Source organism: Equus asinus, chromosome 6 (genome assembly GCF_041296235.1).
Source record: "Equus asinus isolate D_3611 breed Donkey chromosome 6, EquAss-T2T_v2, whole genome shotgun sequence".
Taxonomy (NCBI): domain Eukaryota; kingdom Metazoa; phylum Chordata; class Mammalia; order Perissodactyla; family Equidae; genus Equus; species Equus asinus.
Window position 1 is genome coordinate 65,617,508 of NC_091795.1, and position 24,573 is coordinate 65,642,080.

At 35.9% G+C, this 24,573-nt stretch overlaps 1 protein-coding gene across 9 annotated transcripts in view; it reads right to left on the minus strand.

Annotated features, from left to right (window-relative positions):
- The window catches only part of PPM1B (protein phosphatase, Mg2+/Mn2+ dependent 1B), a 92,459-nt gene that overhangs the window by 18,689 nt on the left and 49,197 nt on the right, over positions 1-24,573 (minus strand). For all 9 annotated transcript variants that reach the window (XM_070512163.1, XM_070512164.1, XM_044772350.2 and 6 more), the window contains exons 3-5: positions 19,371-19,488; positions 6,678-6,789; positions 6,235-6,292 (exon numbers count right to left, since the gene is read on the minus strand). In XM_070512163.1, coding sequence (XP_070368264.1) covers positions 6,235-6,292; positions 6,678-6,789; positions 19,371-19,488 — 288 coding nt within the window. The remainder of the gene's footprint in view (positions 1-6,234; positions 6,293-6,677; positions 6,790-19,370; positions 19,489-24,573) is intronic.

The window sequence follows — 24,573 nt, forward strand, 5'->3', positions numbered from 1 at the left end:
TTCAACAGATAAAGCACCTCTTACTCTCTGACACCTTTATTGTACGGTAATCATCTATGTTTCTGGAAACTGCTGTAGTAGTGGTAGGTGGGGAGAAGTAGGTAGCTGCTTTGTAAAAAGCAAATTAAAACCAAACCTGTAAATCAAGTAGGGATGGATTTACAATGGGTGGCATCATAGAGCCATTGAACTGAAAAGAACTTGAACTAATGACCACATTTAAAAGTCATTTTATCTTATAGCAAATTATATTTTCCTATTGTGCTGGACAGACAATGGATGGGTGAAACCTCTTCCGCAGCCACTTCATGTGATTCTTTCAAACTCTCTCACAGATTTTCATTAGTATCAGAAAAAGAAACTACTGTTTCACTGCACTTTCTTTGCCTGAACTCACACATACAGCACATCATGTTTATACATCTATTACAGAAATTAATTCTACCTTGCAACTGTTCACAAGTCTCTCCAGCTAGACTGTAAACTCTGAGGTAAAGATAATTTCATATTCCTTTCTGAATCTTCCTACCACCTAGGGAAGGAAAATTAATGTTTGTGCTGAGAACTTTAATACACAATCTCATTTAATCCTCTCAGGTACCCTATGTAATAGGTACTGCAACTTTAATTTTTATAAGTGAAGAAACTAAGGCTCAGAAAGATTTCAGTTATTTGTCAGAGTGACAATGCTAGTAAGTGACAGAGCTCAAATTTGTGTACAGCTGTCATTAACAACCACGTCCCTTTGAATACATTATAGTTATTAACAGTTTTTCCACAGTAAGTGCTCCATATATATAGACACTTACTAAAGAAACATTGGTTAAAATTATTACATAACTGGACTACAAATCATTTCATATTGAAATCTATAATGTATTTCCTTGATATAGAAAGATTAATGAAATTATAGGACAAAAAATTATATTATTTGGATAGTTCAAATTATTCTGCAAATAAACTTAAGGCAATTACAGAGAAGAGAATTTAGGACTTATCCCTCAGTTTTTTTCCTTAAGGTTTTACTGTATCTAGACTAACACAGCTTAAGAATCAAATCTCTCATTATAAAATACCGCCTTACACCAAAAAAGACATAGGAATACAGATAAATCAAGCAGACAGCATACAGAAGGTGGGAAAAAATCTAAGCACATTTAAAAAATAAAATTTAACTAGCTAGTACTCATTTGCAGCAATTTTTTAAAAATGCAGTTGCCATGAGCAAAATTCTTCAAACGATTAGTTAGCTAAAACAGTGGAGAAAAAGTAAAGAATGCTAGTATAAATATTTACTGTTTTTTGTGGAGTCCTATGCCCTGCTTGTCAGCTAAAAACAATTTCTAGAATAAAAATTCTCAAATTTGAGATACAATTAACAATAACTAATGAAAAATCTAATAAATTAGATGTTATTTGCAAGGATCATGTATAATTTAGTGACTATGATATAATTTTAAAGAGCCATTTAAATGATCAAGATCACCAGCTAAAAGAAGTTGTATGTCAAATTGTTCCTTAAAAAACAGTGACTAAAGTTAGCGCATTTTCAAATAGTGTAGGTCTTCTCCATAAAAATGCTTTGACAAGTGAAAAAGCAAATAAGAAACAATTTACAAAAAAACTAGTATTCACCTAGTCCTAAAACTGTGATATAAAAATGTAAAAGCAACTATGTTTAATTAAGCCTACCGAAATAAAATAAAAAAGAAGATTGCACATACAATGTAATGTGAAACAGAATATGGAGATTCTTTTGGGTTTTTGTCCTGTCTGTCCTCCCCTTCTCGAAAATCCTACTACCTTAAAAAGTTTTTGGATTAGGATAAATAAAATGTGTATTTAAATGAAAAATAACTGATAAGAAACTGGGCTTACTGCTTAGTTTCAACAACTTTATAAAAACAGAACGTATTTTAAGACTATTAAACATGAGATTCACAAAAGAATGGGAAGTGATTTTTCTTGGATGGTAAACAGATGTGAGGGGGCAGACACATATATTATCTCTAAGTATCTTAGGCAGCATGGAAAGGTATAAAGAGAATAGTTTTTGGAGTCACTTTGACTTAGATTTAAATTCTGGCTGCATGATATATTTAGCTTTGCAACCTGAGCAAGCTACTTCATCTCCCTGATGCTTAGTCTTGTCTGTAGAAGAGCATGGAGGAGACTACCTATGATTTTGTGTGTGTGTGTGTGCGTATATGGTTCGGCACAAGTAGGAGTTGGGTAAATACAAGGTCCCCTTTCACCCTTGGAAAACCATCAACTTACAGAGTTACTTGATCAGTGGTATACTAATTCAAAAGCATTCTAAGTCTTCTTTGAGGGAAGAACTTAACATTTTTGCATGGAAAATACAAAGCTCTAAAAATACACTTTCATACTAATTAGCAACCTCAAATTATTTTCTTAAAGATATGACTTAAGGATAGTCTCAGCAAACTACTAGAAATGAATAAACAGGAACATTTCTTATTTAACAAGTATTTATTCAGCTCTCACCATATGCCAGGCACTACTGTAGGTGCTGGGACTCTGGCCATAAATAAATTAGATGCAGTCCCAGATCTCACAGAATTTATATTCTGGTTATAAAACACAAGCTAGTATTTTAGAAGGAGAAAAGGGAGGTGATCTCAGAGCCCTCAAACTTAGGGGAAAATGTAGTTTTCCTTATTCTGATCCTCTAGGCAATTACTCTTTTGGGGTCAGACTCCTCTGAGGAATGGATGAACATTTCAGACATACTCATCATCTAAGAAAGTGTATGAACACACATAAATATGTTTGCAAAAACTTTTTGGGGATTCATGAACCCCTTGATCAAGAATTTCTGCTAGACTCTTCCACAGATTTTGAATTTAAAAGTTGGGAAAATATGAATATTGCTTGCATTAAGAAGACTGACTATAGTCTAAAACACAGATTTAATATACAATTTAAGAAGATTCCCCTAAATGTTAACTTTCTAAATATATTTTAAATGATTTAATTTCTGACTTATATTCAACTCAGCTTTTTGAAATATATGTATCAACCAAAAGATCTTTTTTATTCTAAGAAAAATGAATAAATTCCTATTTCTAATGGTACTACTTACAGGAATTTCCAACAGGACAATTCTATCTCTGACATAAAGTAGATGTTTAGGAATCTAAACAAATCTGATTAATTCTGACTAGTATTCTTTTTAAAAAATATGTTAATTATTTTTGTTATTAAAAAATTTTTTTTATAATACTTCCAACTGTCTCCTCTTCTGTATTTCTACCACACTTTTGTCTTTCCCATTTTGCAAGTTAACTATCAGTTCCTGCCACTGTACTTCCTGGCAACCTCTTTGACACAGCACAAATCTAAGTTTAGAAGCATTTATAGAGCGTGGCTGCGCCTAACTCACTGCTATAGGAGGTCAAGTTAAGAGCTAAGAATTTAATGAAACATTGGTAATTTCTTCTTTTTTTTTCCTGCTACTTGTGATTATGGTGCAACACTTTTCTATGGTCATTATTATTCTGAAAGGGCAAAGGAATGTTTCCCAAAATAGGATTCTAGGCCACAAAAGTCAGTTTTTACCATAATTCACACATCTTTCTACTAATAATGAGTATACACTTATCATCTGATCTCTGCAATTATTTCACAAGTACCTGACTTCCAGTATCTCTTCCATCTAATACTGCATGTGTTTCTCACAGACTAAAATAGCAAACATATTCCTTTGCATCTATCATTCTTATGCTCCAAACACACGGTGGTTCCTCACTCTAAAATATCAAGTTCAAAAAGCCTCTCCAGTCTCTTCAAAGATAATTCTAGCATCCTATATTCGTTTTTTCACCACAGCAGTTCTCTGCTCTAGTCAAAATGATGTCCTTTCTTCCAAAGATAGCTTAGACTTTGTTCTTGCCTATCCCATCCACTTGAACTACCATCCTCCTCATTTCATTTCTGCCATTCTAATCATTCTCCAAATCCCATCTTTTCTCTGAAAATCTGACTTTCCCAGTAATCATTGTACTATTCACATGGCAATTAATCATATTCCATATTTTGTCATTTCTTTTTATTCTTTACTAAATGATGTGAAACATTTTTATTATTTAACTTGTGAGTTGTATCTGCATTGTAAACTGCATTGAGAATACGGAGGGGACCATGCCTTGTGTTCTTGTAATCTCCTCCTAATGTCAATTCACTACATGGCAGATTGTCAATACTTAATCTGCTGACGTTAATAGAAGGCTTACGTAAAAATGTAATTAAGTATGTATCTCCTTAATTTTACAGTAATATAGTAACTATATTTAAGGCAAGTTTTCTATCCTGAACATTTCCCCTGAGTTTCCTGGTTCTGTTGCCTATTTCTTCACTGTCTATACGGCTACTATGTATAAGTATTTTCTATTTTTAAAAAAGTTTAAAAGTCATCCTTGGCATATGTTAAACAGAAAATTAGGATTATAAAACATTTTTTAGACCTTGTTTGAAGTAAAAGAAGCCAACTTTCTTGAGGGAATAAGAAATTCAGCAAGGTATAACGAAATAACTCTTTAAGATTACACCCCAGGGTTGCAGTTTCAAACACATGAGGAAATGGAGTACTTATATGGCTAACAATGAATCAAAAACTATCTTTTGAGGGCTTATTTCCTCTAACCATGGTGGTGGATGCTGTGTGGAACCTACTGTCTACCTGAAGACATAAGACTCTCTTCACTCCACCTCCTGGTTACCACCATCTCTTTATTTATTTATTTTTTTTTTGAGGAAGATTAGCCCTGAGCTAACTACTGCCAATCTTCCTCTTTTTGTTGAGGAAGACTGGCCCTGAGCTAACATCCATGCCCATCTTCCTCTACTTTTTTTTTTAATATGTGGGATGCCTACCTCAGCATGGCTTTTGCCAAGCGGTGCCATGTCTGCACCTGGGATCTGAACCGGCGAACCCCGGGCCGCCGAGAAGCAGAACATGCGAACTTAACTGCTGTGCCACTGGGCCGGCCCCTACCACCACCTTTTTAGTTGTGTCAATATCTTATCCATATTTGTTTGATTTAGAGTTCTCTAAATGTATCACGACATATCTTTATTTTTAAATTAATTTTCATAGGTTTGGATACAATTCTTAATACTTTGAGGTACCTGCCACAAAAGACTGACTCACAATTACTGCTCTAGACCAAGAGATAAATTCTATTATTAGTAATATATAATATCACTTTTATTCAACTCACTAAAATGTATTAATTGTAGAATTTTCCTTTTTTCCAGGATATTCTTATTGTTAAGAAAGGAAGAAATTATTTGATATTGCTGTGCAATAATGAATCCTGGAAAATAGTGCAACTGAGATGATACAAAATTTTTCCCAGCAGCTGATACGGCTCTCAGACCTGTCAAGAGGGCTGGAGACTTGGAGGGTGAGTCTATTTCTTTTCAACAAGTTTCATTACTAAGTCTGCTCCCTTAAATCTTTGAAGTATACATGTTAAAAATTAAGTTATTCATTTTTAGATGTCCAAAGACTTGAAAACCCTGTGAGAAAATACTTATTTGAATTACCAACTTGAAATGTAGGGTAATTAAAAAAAAAAGACACTGTTTTGTCTCCTGGTACTAGAACTAAAATAAAACAAAAAAAGCTATAGAGGAATAGTTGACAGCTCATCAGTATTCTAAGGAAGGTGAAGGGACAGAGTTTTACTCTGATGATGTACAGCAGGGTACAACAAACATGATTATCTTAGTTCAACACATATACCCACAGCACAACAATAAGATTAGAAAGAAATTATCCTCCGGTTTTCAACTGGGCACACAGGGGCACTGCAAGGTCTGGTCTTTAAAATAACAACTCATTCACTATCACTAACTTCCAGTTATGGCAGCAGCCTGCAGGAGGAGAAGCTGAAATATTCAAAAGCACATTTTTTGCCTCGAAATTAAGATTTAAGGGAGAGGGAGAAGGAAAAGGAGACATACAGGGAAGAAATTAAGTATAGCCCAAAGAAAAAGGTATTTCATACCCATTAAGTGACAACAAAACTATCTATAAAATAGAACTTTATCTCTATCTCCATTTCAGTATTTTCCCTAAACTTTAACTGATTCCTTAAAATGAAAGCAGTAAAAACTTATTATAGATTTCATTATGTAAATGTGTTCATATCTAGTATTTATATTATAAAATTATTTAAAATGCTTAAGAAATAAAATAAAACTTACCCCATCACTTTCTCTATGTGGATTCAGCCTACTATAAACAGCTTCAATAACATTGCGCCTAAAAAAAATTACGCTTTAGTTTATTAAATTACATACAATTATTGAGCTTATGAGTATTTAAATACTTCATCTTGACTACATTCAAAAATTAACTGCCACACTAAATACTTGCCAAGAACATAGCTCCCACATTTCACTCAGAATCTGATCCTGCACAATCCATTTGTTCTCATTTACCCAGGAAAGAAGGACCCTCATCCTCAAAGAGCATGATAAATAATTCTTTTTAAAAAAATCTCTTTTGGATGATATTTTACAGTTCCTCTCTAGCATAAGAACCATCAAGCCATTTCATCTTTAGATAACTGATCTACTTCTAACCCCAAATGGTTTAATTACTAATTATAAATGAACTCAAAATTAGTTCTTTTTGTTCTACTTACTTGCTAGCAAGTCCTCCCCCAGGAGGCAAATTTGGGATATTTTCTGCAGACAAGATGCGCATGACGTGGGCAAGATCCGGCATTCCTTCCTCACCAGACTTCTCCATAATCTCTGTAGGTTTTTAAAAAGAGTTCCTAAATTAATGTGATAACTCAGTATTGACAAAGAAGTGAAACAAGAGGTACTATTTGGTAGTTCTTATTTTAAAATATAAAAAGCAAACATTACTTTACTATCATACAAGGAACAAAAAAAGTAATATAAAAAATTATTTGCATCTATATGCTCATTCCAGCATTATTCATAAAAGTGAAAACTGGAACAAATTAAATGTCCAACAATAAAGAGACAGGTAAGAAAATCTTGGTACAGACACTGAGTGAAATGGTTTATAAATCACTAAAAATGATCCCTACGAACACAGTACAGCTATATGGAAACACACTTTTGGTCTAATTTTATGTAAAAATAATATAAAAATTATTAATACTATAATTACAGGAAAACAAAAACAATGAAGGGATAAGGATTATAAGGAGAAGGAGAAAAATTAAAAATCGTTTTATAAATTTTTGATCCTAAACAGTGATGTTCCACAACAATTTATTTAAAAGAAAAAAAAATAAATCACAGAAGTTTCTAATGCTTACAACAAAACAAAACATTTACACATTCCACTTATATTTACAATTTATGAAAAACAGACTTTTAAAGCATAATTATTTGGCCAGTATCAAGACATAAACTCCTCAAAAATCAGAAAATGACAACTTACTTTATTTTTATTTATTTATTTTTGAGGAATATTAGCCCTGAGCTAACATCTGCCGTCAATCCTCCTCTTTTTGCTGAGGAAGACTGGCCCTGAGCTCACATCCGTGCCCATCTTCCCCTACTTTATATGTGGGATGACTGCCACAGCATGGCGTGCCAAGTGGTGCCATGTTCGCACCCGGGATCCAAACTCGTGAACCCCGGACCCACAAAGCAGAACATGCACACTTAACCACTGAGACACTGGGCCGGCCCTGACAACTTACTTTAAACACAACAAAAAAGCAGTGTCCTAGGCAGCCCTCAAGATGCAAAATACAAACTGATTATCATGCTTCACCAGACCCTGACTGTGACCTTAACTTTCACCACTCCCACTCAATTCTGTTCTTGACTCCTGTATCTCCAAAGGCTCTATTAAAAGAAGCCTTCTCCTCCTTCTAGATCTTCACATGCACTTTTCCCTTGGTTTGGAACACTTTTTATGCCAATCCAACCAACCTCTTTTTATGGTTAACTTGTATTCCTCCTTCAGGTTTCAACTTTATGTGTCACTTTCTCCCACTCTTCTCTGACCCCAGCCTGGAGTTGGTGCACTGAGACATACTTCCATTGTACCCGATGTCTACTGTATCGGAGACTGCAAGCTTCATGAAAGCAAAACTGTAATTGTTCTACTTGCACTTGTATCTCTATAGTGCAGGGTTTCTCATCCTCGACACTCCTGACATTTTGGCCCAGACAATTTTTTGTTGTGGAGGCTGTCTTGTGCACTGCAGAATATTAAGCAACATCTCTGGCCTCTACTTGCTAGACGCCAATGGGACCTCCTCATTTATGACACCAAAAACATCTCCAGACATTGCCACATGTCCCATGGGGGACCAAATCTCCCCCCACTGAGAACCACTGCAGTCTAGTACTTTACCAACCATTTTCACACTCCTCTACTGATGCCATTGCCATCCAAGCCAGCACCATCATCTGCCACCTGCATTAACACACGATTACTAATTGGTCTCTTGGCTTCCCCTCTTGCCCCCTCTTTACAATCTCTTCTCTACATAGCAACTGAGAAAGATCCTTTGAAAATAGTCAGATCAAGTCACTTTTATGCTCAAAATCTCTTAATGACTTCCCAAAACCAGTTGAACAAAGTCCAAAGTCCTCATTTTGACCACAAAACCCTACATAATCTGCTTCTTAGCAACTTCTCTTAGTCTTCCACTTTTCTACCAGCTCATTCTAATCCAGCCATGCTCTCTAAGCACATTCCCTCCTCAGTCTTTGCTGCTCCCTCTGCCTGGAGCACTCTTCCCTCAGTGAGCCACTCTCTCCCAAAGACTGTACAGGTAGGTATCTGCTCAAATGTCTTTCCTCACAGAGACCTTCCTAACCAATATTCCTTGTTACTCTCTGCTTACTGTTTTACTTTTCTTCTACTTAAAAAAAAGCAGTTATTGGTCTCTATTAGACTATAAACTCCATGAGATCAAGAACTGCTTTGCTTTGTTTTCTGCAATATCCCCAGTGAAACACGTGCTCAAGGAAAGCTGAATAAATGAATACATGGTGAAAGTACTCACTAAATATCTAACTAATCAATGTAAGTTAAACACTATTCCCTATTTAACACCATACCTCCCCAATTTGCCCACCTTCACTACAAACCTGTACACAGGTTTGTCCAATACAACAGAATGCTTTTACCTCAAAATTTAATGTCAGATTACATGATTTAAAACCCTAATAGAAATACAATGCTCTTGAAGAACAGTGCCTCACAAAAAGAAGTTACATTGTAAGTACCGACAGAAATTGATTTGTGGTGGCTGCTTTGTCAAGGACTTTAAAGTCTTTCGATTGAATGATTTAAATCAAGTATTTGCCAGAGGCCCCAGAGATCATAATATTACATATTTGCCATCTCTGCCATATAATATATACTTTGGAAAGTTAAAAACTATACAAGAAAAAATTAATATTAAATGTTAACTACCCATATCGAATGGAATTGGCCACACCTTTAAGAAATTAAAACTTAGCTGTACAGAAGAGTTAATAAAAGCCAGTTTTCTGAGGACTTATGTGTCAGGCATCATACTAGAAACTTAACAAACATTATCTCATTTATTTATTAAAACAATCTGTATGGTTGGTGTTTTTATCTTTAGTTCACAATAAAGAAACTGGAGCCGTGAGAGGTGAGGCAAGTGGGCTGAGATCACATAACAAGTTGCTGACCAAACTGGAGAGTTCTTCTCAAAATGAAAACTATCTAGTTTCTTTTTTATGAATGAGGAAGCAGGACAATAAGAAAATTCTTCTTGCCTTCTCATAAACTTCAGCCAGCAATCCTGTACCCAAATACAATATTGTTTATCAGAAAATGTGCATTATTAACAACTCCTATAAATAGCTCCTCTTAATAATTATGATAGTATCAAGAGGAACAGAGTGCCTCTGACATAGCCTTCTAAGCGTTCCCACACATTTCTTATGTTTCCATTACCCTAAAAGCAGAACTCACTGACAATTCGGAGCTGAAGAAATTGCAGACCAAAACCAAAAACAAAACCATTAAGCACCTTGTTTATAGTGTGCAGCGAGACAGCTGTAAAGCTAGAAAAGACTAATCTGCTCCCACCTCCAAATCTGCAAAAGAATGCAGTTTTCCTATGGTAATTACACATTTAAAATTGCAAATCTTCATATTTCAAAACTCTCACCAATTACCATAGCTACTATATTCAAAAGTCAACTCATAATAGGCCAAATTCAACAAGCCTATCACACCATAATCATTAATTATATCATTCAAATGTATTTACAATTTAAAAAAAAAAATCAAGCCATTAAAGTGTTAGGAGAAAATATAGGTCGATATGTAACCTTGAATTGAGAGAAGTATTTTGTAAGAATGACATCAAAAAAGAAAGTAAGATTGACATAACTTCATAAAAAGTAATTTTATATCTAAAAAAACAGCACATATACAATCAAAATATAGTATTAAGTTGGGGATTCTGTCATAATCTCTAACATGCATTCTCTGTTTATCAAAGTAAATGACAATAAATTTTTAAAAGAATGTATAACTAATAAGAAAATGCAAGGATAAACTGGAATAGAAAATAGTGATTAATCCAAAAGAAGACAAGAAAGGAGAAAAAAAGGAAAGAGAATAGATGGCACATATGGAAACAAATAAGATGATGGATTTAAACCCAAAGATACCAGCAATTATATTAAAGATAAAGAGACTAACTTCTCCCCTCCCTCATTCCTGAATAATAATGGATTTTTAGCCCAAAAAGCTTTAGATTAGGCCAAGCAAGTTTGGTATTTCAGGGGCGGAGGGGACAATGGTGGCAGCAGCAGGGTCCAGCCTGCGGTATCCGAGCTTGAGAACAGTAAGAAGAACTTTAGCACTGGGGCCTGGGTGGGGGGGGGGGGGTGCGACCTGGAATGGGGTTCAAAGCCAGTGTGGAGTGAGGAAGGCATCTACACAAGGGTTAGCAGTGAGGGAAGATTTGTTAGATTCATCAGTATGAGCCAGGTCTCTCATTGTAGAAGGGATTTACAAATATGAAAAGAGAGGAAATTAAAATGACCGCTGTAGCACTGGACTGGAATTGGAGTTACTGGTGGGACAGTTAGATAGACAGATACACAGATAAGACAGAGAGGAAGGAAAGGAGAGAGGGATACAGCCGTAAATGCGAATGTGTGTGCATGCCTGTGTGAGGGCGTGCCTGTCTATCTTTGGAGAGGATTTGGGAACAGAAACAATCCAACAGCACATCTAACGCCCAGATCCCAATTCCCAAATACCTTACTCCCCTAAATAAAAGAAAAGAGTGATTATTAGAAAAGTGGCCCATGTAAGGGTTGGTACAAGGAAAATATGAGCAAGATGAACCTGGAATATCTCATTATGCCAGAAAAGAAGGAATTGTTCAAAGAATTATGGAGACAGGTCAAAAGGACACTGGAGAAAGCTTGAAGAGGTTCTCACTGGCCAAATCTAAGACAATATAAGTATCAAAATGAAAATAAAAATAACAGATTATGACAATATGAAAACAATAGGAATCTGAGTCCAAACTCATATAAATTGAACAAACAAATGGGTAGAAGAGAAAATTTTTCTTTACAGTAAAATGCTAACTAATACATATAGAAGGAATAACTGAATTAGAAAATCACCATTTGGCTATCACCCCAGTGGCAACTGATTCAGGAAAGAATAATCAATGGATACTAAAATTGGTAGGTGAAAACAAGAGAAAAAATAGGTTACTAACATAATCTCAAAGTATCTCCCTATTGAATACTTATTAATAGGTATAACATACTTGTTATGTTATTATGTTATTAATATGTGTGTTAAGTATGTTATACTTCTTAATACTTTTATATTAATACCATTATACGTATTAAAACTTTTCAATGGAGGAACCTGAAAGACAACATCTCAAGCAAGTGATAAAAGTTAAGATTACCACTAATGGGACAAATTAACATCACGTGTCTCCTGATATGACGCATTGAGAGGCACCCAGAATCACATTGGTAGTATTCCTGCCAATGTACAACATAAATCTTATCAAGAGGAAACATCAGCCAACTCAAATTGAGGGACATTCTACAAAATAACTAACCTGTACTGTTGAAAAATGTCAAGAACAGTAAAAAGAAGAAAAAGACTATGCAACTTTTTCACATTGAAGGAGACTACGGAGGCATGACAACTAAATGCTGCACATGGTCCAGACTAGATCTTGGACCAGTAAAAATTATTAGTGAGATAACTACGGAAATTTGAAGAGATCTGTGGATTAGATTATTACATCGATGCTAACTTCCTAATTTTAAAAAATATTATTTTATTGAGGTCATATCAGCTTATAACATTGTGTAAATATCAGGTGTACATTACTATGGATCACACGGTATTTCTATTTTTAATTTTTTGAGAAATCACCATGCTGTTTTCCATCGTGGCTGGACCAGTTTGCAGTCCCACCAGCACTGTATGAGGCTTCCCTTTTCTCAACATCCTCTCCAACACTTCTTATTTCTTGTCTTGTTAATTACAGCCATTCTGATGGGTGTGATGTGGTATCTCATTATAGTTTTGATCTGCATTTCCTTAATGATTAATGATGTTGAACATCTTTTCATGTGCCCATCAGCCATCTGTATATCTTCTTTGGAAAAATTTCTGTTCATATCCTCTGTCCCTCCTCTTTTTTCTTTTGCTGAGGAAGATTTGTCCTGAGCTAATATCTGTGCCAATCTTCCTCTATTTTGTATCTGGGTCACCACCACAGCAGGATGGCCACTGATGAGTGGTGTAGGTCCACACCCCAGAACAAAACCTGTGCCACCCAAAGTGGAGCACACTGAACTTAATCATAGGCCAAGGGGTTGGTACAGATCCTCTGCCCATTTTTGACTGGATTTGTTCGTTTATATGTTGTTGAGCTGTATGAGTTCTCTACATATTTTGGAAATTAATCCATTATTGGATACATGATTTGCAAATATTTTTTCCTTTTTGTTTTGTTGATGGTTTCCTTTGCTGTGCAGAAGCCTTTTAGTCTCATGTAGTCCCATTTTGTTATTCTTTGGTTTCTCTTGCCTGAGTACATATGGTACTTGAAAAGATACTGCTAAGACTGATGTCAAAGAGGGTACTGTCTATATTTTCTTCTAAGAGTTTTATGGTTTCAGGTATTACATTCAAGTCTTTAATCCATGTTGAGGTAATTTTTGTGTATGGCATAAGATAATGGTCTACTTTCATTCTTTTGCATGTGGCTGTCCAGTTTTCCCAACACTATCTATCTAATCTTATCTATCTATCTATCTATCTATCTATCTATTACTGAGGAAGATTAGCCCTGAGCTAACATCTGGGACAATCTTCCTCCACTTTTTATGTGGGTTGCCACCACAGCATGGCTGTCGAGTGGTGTAGGTCCACGCCCAGCATCCAAACCCATGAATGTGGGCTGTCAAAGCAGAGTGTGCTGAACTTAACCATTATGCCACAGGGCTGGCCCCCCAACACCATTTATTGAAGAGACTTTCCTTTCCTCATTTTATGTTCTTGGCTCCTTTGTCAAAGATGAGCTGTGCATAGATGTGTGGTTTTACTTCTAGACTATCAATTCTGTTCCATTGATCTGTGTGTCTGGTTTTGTGTCAGTACCATGCTGTTTTGATTACTATACCTTTGCGGTATATTTTGAAGTCAGGAATTGTGATGCCTCCAGCTTTGTTCTTTTTCCTCAGGATTGCTTTAGCTATTTGGGGTCTTTTGTTGCCCCATATGAATTTTAGGATTCTTTATTCAATTTCTGTGAAGAAAGTCATTGGGATTCTGATTGAGATTGCACTGAATCTGTAGATGGCTTTATGTAATATGGACGTTTTAACTATGTTTATTCTTCCAATCCATGTGCATGGAGTGTCTTTCCATTTCTTTAAGTCGTCTTCAATTTCTTTCAATAATATCTTACAGTTTATAGGCTTTCACCTCCTTAAATTTATTCCTAGGTATTTTATTCCTTTTGTTGTGATTGTAAATGGGATTGTATTCTTGACTTCCCTTTCTAATAGTTTGTTATTAGTGTATAGAAATGCAACTGATTTTTGAAAGTTGATTTTGTATCCTGAAACTCTGGTGTATTTGTTGACCCTTTCTAATAGTTTTTGTTGGAATCTTCAGAGGTTTCTATACAGAGAGTCATGTCATCTGCAAATAGAGTTTCATTTCTTCCTTCCCAATTTGGATCCCATTTATTTCTTTTTCTTCTCTAATTGCTATAAAACTTCCAGTACTATGTTGAATAAGAGTGGTGAGAGTGGGCACCCTTGTCTTGTTTCTGTTCTCAGAAGAATGGCTTTCAGTTTTTCCTCACTGAGTATGATATTGGCTGCGGGTCTGTTATATAGGGCTTTTATTATGTTGAGGTACTTCCTTCTATACCCATTTTATTGAGAGTTTTTATCATATATGGATGTTGGTCTTCTCAAATGCTTTCTCTGTGTCTATTGAGATGATCATGTGACTTTTATTCTTCATATTGTCCAGCAAATATGCTCTCAATTAGAAGATGCTTAATAGAATTAATCAGAATTGATTGACTTGCAGATGTTGAACCATCCTTACATCCCTGGAATAAATCTCACTTGATCATGGTGTATTATTGTTTTAAAGTATTGTTGTATATGACTTGCTAATATTTTGTTGAGGATTTTTGCATCTATGCTCATCAGCAATACTGGCCTGTAACTTTCCTTTTTGGTGTTGTCCTTGTCTGGTTTTGGTATCAGGGTAATGCTGGGGATGGTAAAATGAGTTAGGAAGCATCATGTGCTCTTCAATTTTTCAGAATAGTTTGAGAAGGACAGGAATTAAATTTTCTTTGAATGTTTGGTAGAATTCACCAGAGAAGCCATCTGGTCCTGGACTTTCGTTTTTGGGGAGGTTTTTGATTACTGTTTCAATCTCTTTGCTTGTGATTGGTCTATTCAAATTCTCAGTTTATTATTGATTCAGTTTTGGGAGGGTGTATGATTCTAAGAACTTATCCATTTCTTCTAGGTTATCAAGTTTGTTGGTGTATAGCTTTTCATAGTATTCTCTTATAATCCTCCGTATTTCTGTGGTGTTGACTGTAATCTTTCCTATCTCATTTCAGATTTCATTCATTTGAGTCTTCTCTCTTGTTTTCTTAGTGAGTCTGGCTAAGGGTTTGTCAATTTTATTTATCTTCTCAGAGAACCAGCTCTTAGTTTCATTGATTCTTTCTATTGTTTTTAGTATCTATTTCATTTATTTCTGCTCTGATTTTTATCTCCTTCTTTCTACTGACTTCAGGCCTTCTTTGTTCTTCTTTTACTAGTTCCTTTAGGTATATAGCGTAAGCTTGTTGATTTGAGATTTTTTTTGTTTCTTGAGGTAGGCCTCCATTGCTATATATTTCCCTCTTAGTACCGATTTTGCTGCATCCCATATGTTTTGGTATGTTGTGTTTTCATTTTGATTTGTCTCCAGCTATTTTCTGATTTCTCCTTTGCTTTCTTCATTGATCCAATAGTTGTTCTGTAGCATGCTGTTTAGTTGCCACATATTTGTGACTTCCCCAGCTTTTTTCTTGTAGTTCATTTCTAGTTTTATAGCATTGTGGTCAAAAAAGATGTTTGATTATGATTTCGTCTTCTTAAATTTATCGAGGATTGCCTTGTTTACCAACATATGGTCTATCTTTGAGAATACTCCATGGGCATTTGAGAAGAATGTGTATTCTGTTGTTTGGGGATGAAACAATCTATATATATAGATCTATTAAGTCCATCTGGCCTAGTGTTTCATTTAAGGCCACTGCTTCCTTGTTGACTTTCTATCTGGATGATCTATCCCCTGATGTAAGTGAGGTGTTAAGGTTCCCAACTATTATCATGTTGCTGTCAATTTCTCCCTTTAGGTCTGTTAATAGTTGCTTTATATACTTTAGTGCTCCTATGTCAGGTGCATATATATTTATATTAATAAGTGTTACGTCTTGTGGTAGAATATCCCTTTTATCATTCTATAATGCCCATCTTTCTCTCTCGTTATCTTTCTTATCTTGAAGTCTGCTTTGTCTGATATAAGTATGGTTACACTCACTTTCTTTGGCTTGCCATTTGCTTGGAATATCATTTTCCATCCTTGCACTGTGAGCCTATGTTTGTCTTTAGAGCTGAGATGTGTTTCCTGGAAGCGTCATATTGTTGGGTCTTGTGTTTTAATCTATCCAGCCTCTCTGTATCTTCTGATTGGTGATTGCAATCCATTTAGATTTACAGTAATTGATATATACTGTCATTTTATCTTTTGTTTTCTTGTTCTATATTTCCATTGTTTCTTTTTCTTTGTATTTCTATCTGCCATTTCAGTTTGGTGGTTTTCTCTTTATTTACAATTTGTGATTCTGCTCTGATTTTTTTGTTTTGTGGCTACTATGAGGTTTGTATAAAAGATCAAATGAACGAGATAGTCCTTTTTCTAACAGACTCTTATCTCCATTAGCCTATGCAGGTTCCATCCCTTTCTTCTTCCATTTCTATATTTTTGTTGTCACAATATTCTTTTTTGTGTTGTTTGTGACCAAACTGAAGTGTTTATAGTTATTTTTGATGTTTTCTTTCCCTTTATCCCTTATGTTATAATTGTTTGAGAACCTATTCCTATATAGAGCTGCAGTTTCCTGACTTCTCTATTTATCTCCTTGGTCAAAGTTTTGTAAACCTTTATCTTTTTGTTTCAGGTAGGAGGGCTCCTTTCAACACTTCTTGTAAGGCAGGTCTATTGGTGATGAACTCCTTCAGCTTTTACTTGTCTGGGAAAGCTTTCATTTCTCTTTCACATCTGAAGGATAATTTTGCCAGACAGAATATTCTTGGCTGACAGCTTTTTTCTTCCAGTATTTTGACTATATCATTCCACTTTCTCCTAGCCTGTAAGGCTTATGCTGAGAAATATGCTGAAAGCCTGATGGGAGTTCCTCTGGAGGTTATTTCCTTCTCTCTTGCTGCCCTCAATATTTTTTCTTTGCCATTGATTTTTGCCAATTTTAATATTATACGCCTTGGATAAGGTCTTTTTGAACTGATGTAATTAGGAGTTCTATAAACTTCAGATACGTGCATGTCCAGTTCCTTCCACAAGTTTGGGAAGTTATCAGCTATTATTTCTTTGAATAAGCTGTCTATTCCTCTCTCTGTCTCTTCTCTCTCTGGGATACCTTTAATCCTTCTATTACTTTTCCTAAGTGACATGGATATTTCTTGAAGAATTTCTTCATTTTTAAAAAATCTTAGTTCTCTCTCCTCCTTCAGCTGGATCATTTCTAGGTTTCTATCTTTGAGCTCACTAATTCTCTCCTTTATAATGTCTACTCTATTTTTAATGCTTTCTACATTATTTTTATTATTTCACTGTGATCTTCATATCCAGAAATTGTTTGGTGTTTTTTTTTTTTTTTTAGAGCTTCAATCTCTTTGGTGAAGCATTCCTTCTGTTCATTAATCTTATTCCTGAGCTCATTTAACTGTCTGAGTTTTCTTGTAACTCGTTGAGTTTCTTTATGCCAGCTATTTTGAATTCTGTCAGTTAGATGGCAATCTTCTGTGACTTCAGGTTTGGTTTCTAGAAAGCTGTCCTTTTCCTTCTGTTCTGTGTGTTACTGTAGTTCTTCATGGTGTTTGATGAACTGACCATCTGCTGGCTCACTCAGTAATCACCTTTTCTTATTTGGGTACGGATTTGGTTACTTTGGTTCTCAGCTGCTTCTGATTCTATTTAACAGCCTGCACTTTCCACCCTCTACAGAAGCAGTGTCAGTGCCCTCCTTGTATCACTTGTGCCTCTGGAGTTGCTGGTGCCTTGCTGATTAGATGTCACTACAGTCTCCAGTGACACCACCAGAGTCACCAGGCTGCAAGCACTTCTGCTGCTTCCGGGGTCACCGAGGTCTTGTGTTCCTCCACTGGCTCTCTGTGGGCTCAGATGCTACTGTCCTGTGCACCACCTGTGCTGCTGTTCCCGAGTTGTCTGGGGGTGCTGGTTGAACCACTGTCAGGGGTGCTAGGTTCATGGGTGTTGCTGTCACTGCCAGGGACCTGAGGACTTGTATACACCCCCAATGATGGAGGAGCTGGTGTTGGAGGTGCTGCCACTGGGAGCTGGGTCACTGGTTCTGCTACTGTTCCTGACACTTTTGATTGCAGGTTCCACCTGGCACCGCTGGGGGTGAGGAGGGCTGTTTTTTCTGTTCCCACCCCATCTGCTCACAGTTGTGTAGGTGGAGCTGCCACCAACTGTCACCATTCCATAGGTGTTCACATGTGTGAGGCTGCCACTGCTTTGTGGGCATTTTTGCGTGCAGGGCCAGGATGCCCTGGCCTCCAGAGTTCCATGGGCCACTGTGTGAGGATCCTTGTCCTGGATCACTGCCACCAGGGGAGGGGAAAGGGGCTGCTCCCCTAGTTCCACTGCTTCCCAGGGGTCATGGCATGTCTGTTTGGTGGTAACTTAGAGGGGAAAGACAAAGGGTACAACTCACTCTGCTATGACACTGATGTCACTCTTAACTTCCTAATTTTGATGGATGTACTATAGTCACGTAGAGACTGTTCTTTTTGTATTAAGGGATACTGTCTGCAACTTACTCTCCATTGGTTCAGAAAAAAATTTAGTAATCCAAAGGACGGGAGGGAGAGGTGCAAAGGGAGAGAGAGAAAAAGAATGTATGCTATAGAATGTATATAGAGATATGAGTTAAATGAAGTATAATGTAAACAAATGGGGAATCTAGGTAAAAGGTACTCATGTACATGAGAGGCCTCTATAAAATTTTTGCAACTTCTGTAAGTTTAAAATTATTGCAAAATAAAGTTTAAAAAAGTAAAATCAATAATCCTTTATAACACCAATGCTAACTATATCAGTAAGATGAAAAACACATGGTAATGAATTCCTATGATTAACTTGGGAAGGGAGAATTAGTATTAGTGGAATTACAGCACTTAGTGTTCATGATAACCTGAGGCAAATTTCACTGGATTCTTCACTTCCAACCAAAAATGTAATCAGGGGGAAGAAAAAGGCACGCTTTAACAGAGTATTTTCAAATGATGTCTCTCTTCGGTGGTATAATAGACAAATTTGTCTTCTCCCTGCCATAAATCGCCATGCATTGGTCCAAGATGTGACAGTAAATCTTAAGCAGATAGATGCTTATTTTTTAAGGCCTTGTTTTGAAATATTTAATTGCTTTTCCTAAGGAAATTTTAAAACTATTTGATAAACAAGTAAGAACACTTTTCCTTCCTTCTAAATAAAAAAAAGCTTCTCTTACCTTCAACCCGTGATTCCAAGTACTTATCCAACTCTGAATCTTTTCTCACTGCTTCATCTGAGACCTTAGGGGCATTTGAAAAGCAAACTAGTACAATACTCATGTTATCTCGACTTCCCTGTATATTAAAGAAAGAAAAAGAAAGAATTATACTTCTATAGTTTACCAACTTTCTATTATTCACTTCAAAAGAGTTAATTACAGTAAGCAATTATAGTTTATTTCATCATCCAGAATGTACACATTCAACACGTTCATTTTCATTCCAAAGAACTATTTTAGCACACCCTAAGAAACAAGGTCTCTAGGTATGGGTAGATCTGTAATTACGTTATGACTTTTGATTCTATATACGTATTCTTACCCACCACCATTCCACAATCTGAGAAATGAAGATATCTTCATATGTATTATATCTTCTAAACTGTGTTTTACATTCAGGACTACATTTCCCCAAAGCAACTTAGGCCAAAAATGCATCCTACCAAACAAATGTGCAATTTTTTCCCACTTAATTAATCTTCATCAGAGCAATGCTACTAAACTCTACTCAATTTGACATAGCTGAAAACTGTTAATCATTAGGATACCCAAAACACTAAACTGAACTACAAGCAGAGAACAAAAAATTAAATTGGGAACTGTTCTGAGTGTACAGAATCAAACAATAGAATATAACTGGATGGCTGAGATACACTGTAGTCTGATGTAATAACTTCTGAAGAAAAGACATCAGATTGTTATACACAATCAGAAAGAGTGTCAGTGTCTATAGAGAGCAGCTAAAACTGCTAATTTAAGGACAAATTTTACTGCTGCCTTTTAATCACACCATCACAGACAAATGATCTACAAAAGGAAGTACAGAATATATATTACTTTATTACCAGGAGATTATAAGCAAGAAATTTAAAACATTTTCTCATTGTTTTTCCTATAGATACATTACTCTGAGTTTCTTAGAAAAGAATGAAACTGTTCTTGGAATAGGAATTTTTTTCAACCTGGTTTTTTTTTTCATATTCACCATTCTAAAAAACTAAGTCAATGGAGGTAGTAGGCTATTTTGTTTGATAATGGGGTTTGCCAACCCAAGTGAAAAAAGCCAAGGCCACACCCATTCTAGTCTTCTCAGTCATTATGGTCAGAATCTAGGCAGGCATTGTTTGGTTTAGACTTGCCACCTTTTCAGAACCCACAGGACGCAACCAAAAGGACAAGCAGGCCTTGAAGAACTTCTGCTACCACCTCCTAAAACTCAGTGGAGCAAAGTCTGAAGGCAGTAAAGGTCAGGTCTTAAGAAGGCTTCATAAAGAGTAATAATTCTCTCCACAAACTCTCATGCTTTAGTGGGAAGAACCATCATGAGTTCTTAACCATAATCAGATTCTCGATATCTGGAAAAAAAAAATCAGGATTTCCAAATTGGCCCAAACTAATTTCATTCCTTAATGAAAACCACCCAAAACTTTCACAATGACTTAATATTGCATTGGCTGTATGAGTACACACACACACATATATACACACATTATGGCTCCAAATAGCAAAAAAAGGAGTCAATACATTCCACAGGAGTCAGGATTTACCATAAAAGTTCAGACCAGGCAAAATTTTATACCACAGATATTCAAGAATCAAGCACTACTTGAATATTAATGATTTTTCAAAAGCAATTTTATGAATAAACAGAATTAACACCTTAGATTTTTAGAAATCCAGCTTCTCCCAACCATTTCTTATTTTGGCAACAACAGCAAGAGTGTTGTGTTATTTAGCCATTCCTAATGAATACATATATAATTTTCCTCATATTTTTGTAAGTTATAAAACACACATTCTATTAGTTGGAAAACTACCAGAAAGATAGTTTCAAGAAGTTTAAATATCCAAAGATATTTAAAGGAAATAATTTACATTTACACCTCTGTACATGTGATTTCAATGATGCTGCTTCTATTTCTACATAAAGATGACTTTCCTCTAAACACAAAGTATGAGTGTGTTTCAATAATTTATATACAGCAACTGAAAAAGATCCTTCCCTTTATGCCTCTTCAGTTTTCTAAAGATAAATCATCCTTGCATAATCAGTATAAATTTTTCATTAAGTCCAGAAATGAAACATGATTAAACAAAAAGAAGAAGAAGAAAACCCAGCTTGGAGGATAAAAGGAGTTAGCCAGATATTTAATACTGATTACTTCAGTACCTTTTCTTTTTACTTTTTAATTTTGAAAACAGCACAGCTGTATAACTGTAAGGAATTAGTGTATTAATAGATAGTTACAGGTCAAAGTAGCCACTGCCCCTGCCATAAGCAAGGTTATATAAATTTAAGCAGAAAATAATTTGACGCTATTAGTTTTAAAGTTGAATGCTGCACGGTAATAAAGAAGTGTCCCGGATCAAGTCTTCATGCAGCATATGAAATAGGTTGTGAACAGAATATCTATCACTGTCAAGGTTAGTAAATAAATATCTGATAAGTAAAGCATCAATATTTCTCTCTTTTTTTTTTTTGGAGGAAGAGTAGCCCTGAGCTAACATCTGCTGCCAATCATCCCCTTTTTGCTGAGGAAGACTGGCCCTGAGCTCACATCTATGCCCATCTTCCTCTACTTTATATGTGGGACGCCTACCACAGCATGGCTTGCCAAGCGGTGCCATGTCCATACCTGGGATCCGAACCGGCAAACCCTGGGCCACCAAAGCAGAACATGCGCACTTAACTGCTGCGCCACCAGGCCAGCCCCAATATTTCTCATTTTTTAAATCAATTTTTTTAAACCTGCACTCACTGTAGTTATCTCATTTACATTATAGTTCAAAAAACAGCCAAGCTTAAGGAATAGACCAAATTTTTACCTATTTACGAAAGATGAAGCCTACAACTACTTTATTTGAAGAATACTCACTTCCCTCACCATTACCTTACTCCTTGAACTTGTATTTCCCACATAAAAATTTACCTCTTTGTTTCATAACTATCATCAACAGAACTAAAATTTACTGAGGTCTGTAAACCAGATACCATCCAGGCACTTGCCAAAAGCTTTACTCTGAACAAGTCCATGATGAAGATATTATCATCTCTATTTTATAAAGATGAAGAATCTGAGGCTTTGCACAAATTCATACTAAGTGACACAGCATACCTTAAAACTCAGCCGTGTGGCTCCAAAGCCTATGTTCTAATATTAATCCCATCGTTCTCAAACAGTGCACCAAGAAGCCCCAGGGCGCCACAGTGTGCTCAGAGATATTTTAAAAGGGGGGAAACATCTGTGGATACTCCACAAATTAGCCCGAGGTAGTTCACAGTTTTAACATCAGATAACACTATATTGCTCTCAATGACATCCTGTCTTTCAAAGCTGAGGTTTTAGGGGTTGCTGTAATAAAAAGCCAGTCCCCATAAAAATCAATGTGATACAGGAAATGATGGTGGCAGTGCCCATTGATTCCAAGGTTTATGTTGTGCAGATACCAACAGGTACCACATTTTCTTAGTATGTAACTGTAGTTTTTTAAAGAATGAAATAAAACATACTTTTTCAATGTATGTGAACTCTTTTGTTAAGACATATGTACTCATTAAGTTTGGATCTAACTACTTAATACTTGTAACTGTTAGGTATTAATATGGCTAAGTAGCACTGTGAAAAGGCACCATGAACCAAGAAAGTTTGGGAAACTCTACACTACATATTCTGTACTTTTACAGTCAGTCCTCTTCCATACCTCAAAATACCCAACCACACTCCACTTTAATACTATCTGTGTCTACTTTTGCGTTATTTACAATTACATTTTCTGAAAACTATAATGGAAAAACTCCTGTTTAGAGCTAAACAATTATTTTGGGGGGTATACAAGTACATTCTCCATGTTGTATCAATAATCTGGAATGATACTGTCTTTGGAAAAATGTCATTAATTTCCCCCATTTTGATCCAACTGTTAGGTACTAACTCATGTTTTAAAATAAATAAGCTTCTCCCAGAAATAAAACCACACATCTACGGACAGCTAATCTTCGACAAAGGAGCTAAGAACACACAATGGAGAAAGGAAAGTCTCTTCAATAAATGGTGTTGGGGAAACTGGACAGCCACATGTAAAGGAATGAAAGTAGACTATTACCTTTTGCCATACACAAAAATTAACTCAAAACGGATTAAAGACTTGAAGGTAAGATGTGAAACCACAAAACTCCTAGAAGAAAATATAGGCAGTCCACTCTTTGACTCGGTCTTAAAAGGATCTTTTCGAATACCATGTCTACTCAGGCAAGCAAAACAAAAGAAAAAATTAACAAACGGGACTTCATGAGACTAAACAGTTTCTGCAAGGCAAAGGAAACCAGGAACCAAATGAAAAGACAACACACCAACTGGGAGACAATATTTGCAAATCATATATCTGACAAGGGGTTAATCTCCAAAATATATAAAGAACTGATACAACTCACCAACAAAAAAACAAATAACCCGATCAAAAAATGGTCAGAGGGTATGAACAGACATTTTTCCAAAGAAGATATACAGATGGCCAATACGCACATGAAAAGATGTTCAACATCACTAACCATCAGGGAAATACAAATCAAAACTATACTGAGCTATCACCTTACATCTGTTAGAATGGCTATAATTACTAAGAAAAAAAACAACAAATGTTGGAGAGGATGTGGAGAAGAGGGAACCCTCATACACTGCCGGTGGGGATGCAAACGGGTGCAGCCACTATGGAAAAGAGTATGGAGATTTCTCAAAAAATTAGAAATAGAAATACCATACAAACCAGTTACCCCACTATTGGGTATTTAAGCAAAGAACTTGAAATCAACAATTCAAAGAGACTTATGTACCCCTATGTTCATTGCAGCACTATTCACAGTAGCCAAGACATGGAAGCAACCTAAGTGCCCATCGACTGATGAATGGATAAAGAAGATATACACACACACACACACACACGCAGACATACACACACAATGGAGTACTCCTCAGCCATAAAAAAGATCAAATCATCCCATTAGCAACAATATGGATAGAACTCGAGGGTATTAAGTTAAGTAAATAAGCCAGACAGAGAAAGAGGAACACAGTACGATTTCACTCATATGTGGAAGATAAACAAATAAATGGACAAAGAGAACAGATTAGTGGTTACCAGAGGGGGAGGGTGTTGGGAGGTG